This window comes from Nicrophorus vespilloides, unplaced genomic scaffold (genome assembly GCF_001412225.1).
Source record: "Nicrophorus vespilloides isolate i.1.1-1 unplaced genomic scaffold, Nicve_v1.0, whole genome shotgun sequence".
Lineage (NCBI taxonomy): Eukaryota > Metazoa > Arthropoda > Insecta > Coleoptera > Silphidae > Nicrophorus > Nicrophorus vespilloides.
Genome location: NW_017100007.1, coordinates 57,986 through 64,854, shown reverse-complemented (window position 1 = coordinate 64,854; position 6,869 = coordinate 57,986). Strand labels below are relative to the sequence as shown.

The 6,869-nt window shown below is 41.6% G+C and overlaps 2 protein-coding genes across 4 annotated transcripts; one reads left to right on the top strand and one right to left on the bottom strand.

Annotated features, from left to right (window-relative positions):
* The first annotated feature begins 523 nt into the window (after nucleotides 1-523).
* LOC108566612 (aldehyde dehydrogenase, dimeric NADP-preferring-like) lies at nucleotides 524-4,006 on the top strand. Its single transcript, XM_017926597.1, has 3 exons — nucleotides 524-786; nucleotides 2,368-3,280; nucleotides 3,338-4,006. Exons 2-3 carry the CDS (start codon nucleotides 2,368-2,370, stop codon nucleotides 3,904-3,906), a joined length of 1,482 nt encoding a protein of 493 aa, XP_017782086.1. The 5' UTR covers nucleotides 524-786; the 3' UTR covers nucleotides 3,907-4,006.
* Nucleotides 4,007-4,123: 117 nt separating this feature from the next.
* On the bottom strand, nucleotides 4,124-6,829 carry LOC108566613 (aldehyde dehydrogenase, dimeric NADP-preferring-like). 3 transcript variants are annotated; one of them, XM_017926598.1, is made up of 3 exons: nucleotides 6,711-6,829; nucleotides 6,509-6,559; nucleotides 4,124-5,759 (listed from the first exon to the last, which is right to left on the bottom strand). In XM_017926598.1, exon 3 carries the CDS (start codon nucleotides 5,744-5,746, stop codon nucleotides 4,271-4,273), a length of 1,476 nt encoding a protein of 491 aa, XP_017782087.1. In that variant the 5' UTR covers nucleotides 5,747-5,759; nucleotides 6,509-6,559; nucleotides 6,711-6,829; the 3' UTR covers nucleotides 4,124-4,270. The 3 variants fall into 3 exon arrangements, with proteins under 3 accessions (XP_017782087.1, XP_017782089.1, XP_017782088.1); XM_017926600.1 differs by lacking the exons at nucleotides 6,509-6,559; nucleotides 6,711-6,829 and adding an exon at nucleotides 5,860-5,943; XM_017926599.1 differs by lacking the exons at nucleotides 6,509-6,559; nucleotides 6,711-6,829 and adding an exon at nucleotides 5,841-5,935.
* Between the last annotated feature and the right edge of the window lie 40 nt (nucleotides 6,830-6,869).

Below are 6,869 nucleotides of genomic sequence, written 5' to 3'. Positions count from 1 at the left end.
AATGTTTGGGGAATCTAGCAAGTATATTACTGTGATTTTAGCCGTTTGGCTGTAATTGGCGTTTAAATTTGAAAAAAAAACGTTAAAAAAGCAGTGTTTTTAAAAATAAACATTCTAGAATGCGGTGATTTTCTCACTATCTATAATGGATAGAATAATGACGAGTCACTAAACAATTGCATTAAGTACAAAAACAAGTATGTATAAATGATCGTGTTTAATGAATAGAAACCTATAATTTCGTTTGCTATTATCAAATAATTAACGACGTGCATGTACAATGTGCAATTACCAGGCAAAACAAAATTAATATAATAGAAATAATCGAATTCAATTGACGGAGCGTAAAAGCGCGTTCATACGAAATAACCGTGAAATTGTCGCAACCGGCATTGACGTCCGTCATCTTGTTACCATGACAATCCGAACCCGCGAAATTCGAATCATCCGGACGGAAATAGACCGCGTTACACATTCTTATTATCATCATCAACATCAAGCAGTCGCCTTCATTTGTTTGAATACGGCGGCGCTGCCGTTCGCGATGTTGATAAGAGGAGACTAGGGTAAAGGTCGGCTTCGCCGTATTGTGCGCGAGTCCCTACATAAATGCATAGCGGATGTAACGAATGTTTAGTAAGTGCGAAGCGACACGACCTACCACTTATTAATAATACACTTAACTAATCTAGTTCGGAGTGAACGCGGATCGTTGCATTCATCAAAAGCCAAAAACAAAAAAATAGGAATTTAAGAAGATTTTTACGCACAAACTAATCAGAAAATGTAAGTCTATCATAGAGAATTTCATCCAGATCATTGCTGAGCGAAAAATTGCGTAATAATAATTTTAAAAAAAATAAATAATTTACCTTGAGAAACAGTTGACGGCAAAACAATTGAAATTCCATTTTTCCTCCATTTGCAAATTAAAATAAACATAAATCCGGTTGCTAAGTTAATCTGAAACAAAAAAGCGAACATCAATTCTGTAAGTATATTTCATGGCCCACCATTGAACAAGGCGTGCATTCTATAAATACTCACGGCTAATCTCGTAGAGCGTCGAGTGTTTAGATTTTTGCTGGAAGTTTTGAAAATTTGTTCTTTCTCGTTCAAGTGAAAGAAAAACAAACTCAGTACATTTCCACGACGCCGCTGAAACAAAACAAAACACAATCGAGATTAGACGAATCAAAAATAAACTTTGACTTTGCAAGTAAATAAATGTTAAAAAAAAAACAGGCTCAAAAGTCGAGGTAAATGAAACACTACATTATGTATACAAGAGGAAAAAGAAAAGGAAGAATTTTTTTAAAACAATTTTCCAATCAATTTGTCGTATTGGAAAATTATAATAAAACAAGTAGGTAGGTTAACAAGTTTCGTTTTTGTTTTTGTTCGCTTTTATTTCTTTTGGTATGCAATTATAAATAAATCGATCAAAGTGAGCGAAGGAAAAAGAAACAATGAAGGCGCGCTTGCATTTCCGTCCTTTCGAAACGATTCAAGGTTTCAAAAAGTGACATTAAGAAAACACAAATTTCATAATTATTTACAAAAAAAAAAACATCGAAATTCAATTCACTTTTGCGTGCGATCGAAAAACTAAGTGACACAATGAAATGCAGTTTTTTTTTATTGTTCTGTTCGTTTGTAAATTGATGTTACGTCGTGAGAGAAGAGCACACGTGCAAAAACAAATAAAAAAAAACTTGATGTGCGTGACTAAACGAATGTGTGTTTGTGTTGTAGACAAACTCGTTTTTAAGACACGCAATTAAACGTTAACGAGGATAATTTGCTTTAAATGTCCCGAAAATTAAGTATATACCTGTAATGGATGTTTCCATTCGATAATACTCGACGTGTTCCAGTTAGTTCACTATCTACGACGATGAGTGCTCACATTTCTAATCAGCCATATGATATCATGGATTACTTGATTTGATATAATAGTAAAACAATTGTTCTCGATTTGTTTCACAACGTGCTGAGATTTTACCCGAACATTCGCCAATATTAAATATTTAAGAAAAAGTATTGTACAAATTAATTTCCACATGGAAAGTAAGCAAATCTATTACGACAAATTATAATTGGTTGTGATATTTAATTGTACGATCATTAAAAACAATAATTTGAGCTACGAATATCAATTAAATTATTCATTTGTATGAACGCTATCTGCGATAATGAAGTAATAATATTTAGTTGAAAATCAAAGTTCACTTTGATTTGAATTAATATTGACGGAACGAGTATAGTCATTCAACACGTATGATTACCATAGAGACAAAGGAAAGGTCATCTGACAGGGTTATCGCGAGTTAAAAATATATTGAAAATACGTACGTTCCGTTGCAGATGTCGGCCAAGGAAATCGTGCAGAGGGCGCGAACCGCCTTCCTCAAGGGAACCACCAAGTCTCTGGACTTCAGACAGAAGCAGCTGGAAGCGCTGCTGCGATTCTACAAGGAGAACACGTCGAAGATGCTTACTGTCCTCGACAAGGATCTGAGGAAGAGCAAGCAGGAATCTTACCTGACCGAAATCAACTATCTGATCAACGATTTGGAGGGCGTGATCGCGGAGTACCGCGACTGGGCGAAACCGTCGAAGCCGGAAAAGCCGCTCGTCAACGCCATGGACGACGTGCAGATCATCTCCGAGCCGTACGGCGTCGCGCTCATCATCGGCGCCTGGAACTACCCGCTGCAGCTCAGTCTGCTTCCTCTTGCAGGAGCGATCGCGGCCGGCAACTGCGCGATCGTCAAACCGTCCGAGGTATCGCCTGAAACGGCGAATTTCATCAAGGAAAACTTACCAAAGTATCTGGATAACGAATGCTACCACGTCTACTTGGGCGGTGTCGCAGAGACGACGGAATTGCTGAAAGAGCGCTTCGATTACATCTTCTACACCGGATCGACGAACGTCGGGAGGATCGTGCACGCCGCGGCCAACAAGTATCTGACGCCGGTGACGCTCGAGTTGGGTGGCAAGAGTCCCGTCTTCCTCGACGACGACGTCGACATGACGATCGCGACTAAACGCATCCTGTGGGGAAAATGCGTGAACGCCGGTCAAACATGCATAGCTCCGGATTACCTGTTGTGCTCGAAACAGGCGAGCGACAGATTCGTCGCGGAGGGCAAGAAGATCCTCGCCGAATGGTACGGCAACTCCATCAAGGATTCGCCCGATCTCTGCAGGATCGTCAACGAGAACCACTTCAAGCGAGTCACCAAACTGCTGAAAAACGCAAACATCGCTATAGGTAAATATATACATTTTTTTTTTTATAAAAAAAATTACTTACCAATTATTTCCAAAGGTGGTGAATTCGATTCGAACGAAAAGTTCATCTCCCCGACCGTCGTTGTGGACGTGAAGCCCGACGATGCGCTCATGCAGGAGGAGATCTTCGGGCCGATCCTGCCCATCATCACCGTATCCGACGTGTCCGAGGCGATCGCGTTCATCAACAAAGGGGAGAAACCGCTCGCACTGTACGTCTTCTCCAACGACAACAAGAAGGTGAAGTCGATCCTGTCGCAGGTGTCCGCGGGCGGTGTCTGCGTCAACGACACCATTATGCATCTGACCGTCGAGTCGCTTCCATTTGGGGGCGTCGGCAGCAGCGGCATGGGCGCCTACCACGGCAAGTCCACCTTCGACACGTTCAGCCACAAGAAAAGTACGATGATCAGAAGTCTGAACAAGTTCGGCGAGATGCTGATGACGAGCAGGTATCCGCCGTACACGGAGAAAAAGATGAAGTTCCTGTCGACGGCGCTCAAACGCAGAGAGGGCATCTCGTTCAGGTATCTCATGCATGCCGCCCTCTTCTTCATGGGTCTCGGTTCAGCCTTCCTCTTCAAGTACATCAATAACGTCATCTGATTGACACACTGTAACATAAAATGTACATAGCCATTAATATGATTGTAATTTTCTACTTATAAAATTAACAATAAACGTAAATGTTATTATTCGCAAGAAATTATTTCAAATATTATTATAACATTTCTATAGGCAACCAAATGTACGTGAAATTCATTCTAAAAGGATTTATATCGTTAATATATTACTGGCAGGAAGGATGCAAATTCAGTGTATATTGACGATTAATAATTATGTTTTATTCAAATTTATTCTATAGTTAATAAATTCATTTTTGCTTACAATCTAATGTATAGATATTAAAGTAGAAAAAGCGAAGAATACTATTTGCTGAGATGTCATCAAGGAAATAAATGCTATCATTTTAGTGTTGCGTGTGCTGCTGATAATAGATGGAGGCGAGAAAGCCCAGACCGAAAGCGGCGACATACCGGAGGAAACCCATCGAGGGAAGGTCCGGTCTGCGGTCTATCAACTTGAGGAGAGTACCCAGTTTCTTTTGAGAGTAAGGAGGATACCTGCAAGAGGAGAGGGCCTCGCCTATTGAATTGAAATTCTTGTAGAGGCAACTCTTCTTGTGCGTGAACGTGTCGAAGGTCTCGCGGCCGTGGTACTTGCCCATGCCGCTGTTGCCGACGCCCCCAAATGGCAGATTGTCGGCGACGATCTGCATGATCGTGTCGTTGACGCAGACGCTGCCGCTGGACGTGCACTCCATCATCCGCCACACCGTCGACTCCGACTTTGAGAAGATGTACAGAGCCAACGGTTTTTCCATGCTGTTGATGTAGTCGATCGCTTCGTCCAACGAGTTGACGTTGACTATGGGCAGTACCGGCCCGAAGATCTCCTCTTGCATTACAGGATCCGAAGCTTTGATCTGCGTCAGAATAGTCGGACTTATGTACTTGTCCTTGGCGTCCATGTGACCGCCGTAGGCTACTTTTCCCGACTGCAGCAGATTCGCCACGCGCTTGAAGTGTCGCTCGTTCACCATCCTCGACAGATCCGGAGAATCCTGCGGATTCTTACCGTAAAACTTCTCGATGATCTTGGGCGCCCTCGCCAGGATCTCGCGCTCCACCTCCGGAGTGCACAGCACGAAGTCGGGTGCGATGCACGTTTGACCCATGTTCACGAACTTTCCCCAGAGCAGCCGTGTCACAGCCAAATCCATATCGACGGTCTTGTCTATGTAGACCGGACTCTTACCGCCCAGCTCCAACGTGACGGGCGTCAGATTCTCGTTGGCCGCTCTGTGTATGATCTTCCCCACCTGCGAACTGCCGGTGTAGAAGATGTAATCAAACTTCTCCTGCAACAGCTTCGTCGTCTCCGGGATACCGCCGTTGATCACGCAGTAGCAATCGTTGTTCAGGTACTTCGGGATGGTCTTCTCGAGGAACTCCGCGGTGGCCGGAGCCAATTCGGAGGGCTTGATGATGACGCAGTTCCCGGCGGCGATGGCGCCAGCCACCGGCACCATCAACAGCTGAATCGGATAATTCCAGGCGCCAACGATGAGCACCACGCCGTACGGATCCTTCAGTATATACGTACTGTCCAGCCAGTTCAGGAAGCTCCTGGCCGGTGTCTCTGTCCCGGCCCACTTGTCCATATTGGCCAGCATATCCTTCACATCGTTCATCGCCAGTTTTATCTCCATGGCCATCACCTCGGTACGGCACTTACGTAGATCCTTGTAGATCGCCGTGCATATCTCCTCCATGTTCTCCTCGTACATCCTCATCAGCGATTTCAGCTGTTGCTTCCTGAACCAAAGCGGCCGTGTCTTTCCCGCCATGTAGGCGGCCCTCGCCTTCGTCACTTTCTCGTTCATGTTGCTTCAACAACTGAAACACAAACACCAATTAGAATCTAATCAATAAAAAAAAACTATTAACAAAACACAAAAATCACTTAGCGCAAAATACCTTCAAAATCTGCAGTTACCTCAACCGGACTTTTATCGAATGCTCAAATTATAAATGAGCAACAGCATCAATTTGACTTTCGAAACAGGAAACAACAGTATACCAAGGTCACAGATGCACGCTATTAATTAAAATTTATGAGTTGCATTCCTGAACAAGTTATAATCTTTAAATTTAACTCATTTGCACAACTAAAAAGAAACGGCAAATTCAAAACCAATGAAACTAAATCCAACAGGTTTCCATAACGATAAGAGTTATCATGGAAACGAAATAAACATTGTTCTGTTTATATTAACAACACAATACAATTGCGTATCTGAATTAGTTTTGCTTTCGATAATTATAAATATGCATTGATATTATATAAAAAAAAGGTAAAACTTTTACTTTTTCACGCGATTGGCTCGAATTTTTTGCATTGCTGCCAATTGGAATCTACCGAAAATCCAAATCAAAAGAAAAAATAATGAATAATTAATTTAACATCATTAAACCTTCAATAAAAACCACTTTTGAGTAATAAATTGAAGTGACCAAAATCAATTATTCAACATTTTTATATGTCAATGTCAATTCGACGAAAAGTAGGTTGTGCAAAGAAACAAAATACTTGTTTAAGTTTCTTCTTTTTTGTTGTTGTTTTGTTGGGTTTATTTTGTACTCACGTTAAAACAATGCCAATGAGCTGACCAAACGGCGTAATTCCGCAGCGAGATCTGAAGGAAAAACGAAAACAAATAAATGAATTGCGAGAATTGGAAATTCAAAGTGCACTCAACAAAAGTGACTTGTGAATTGCGTTTATTTGCAACATAAGTACAAATCAATTAAGAATTAACAACGTTACTATAATTTGTATTTACTCACCGATGATAATGATCGTAGATTAGTAAATAAATGATCGATGTGCAAAGGTTGTTTAACGCGATTCCTTTATTTTTATCGGATCTGTCAATCGAGTTGAATCCAATTGGTGCCAACTGCAAAGAAACAAATGTTTAATACGATTCAGTGGAACTAGTAAAT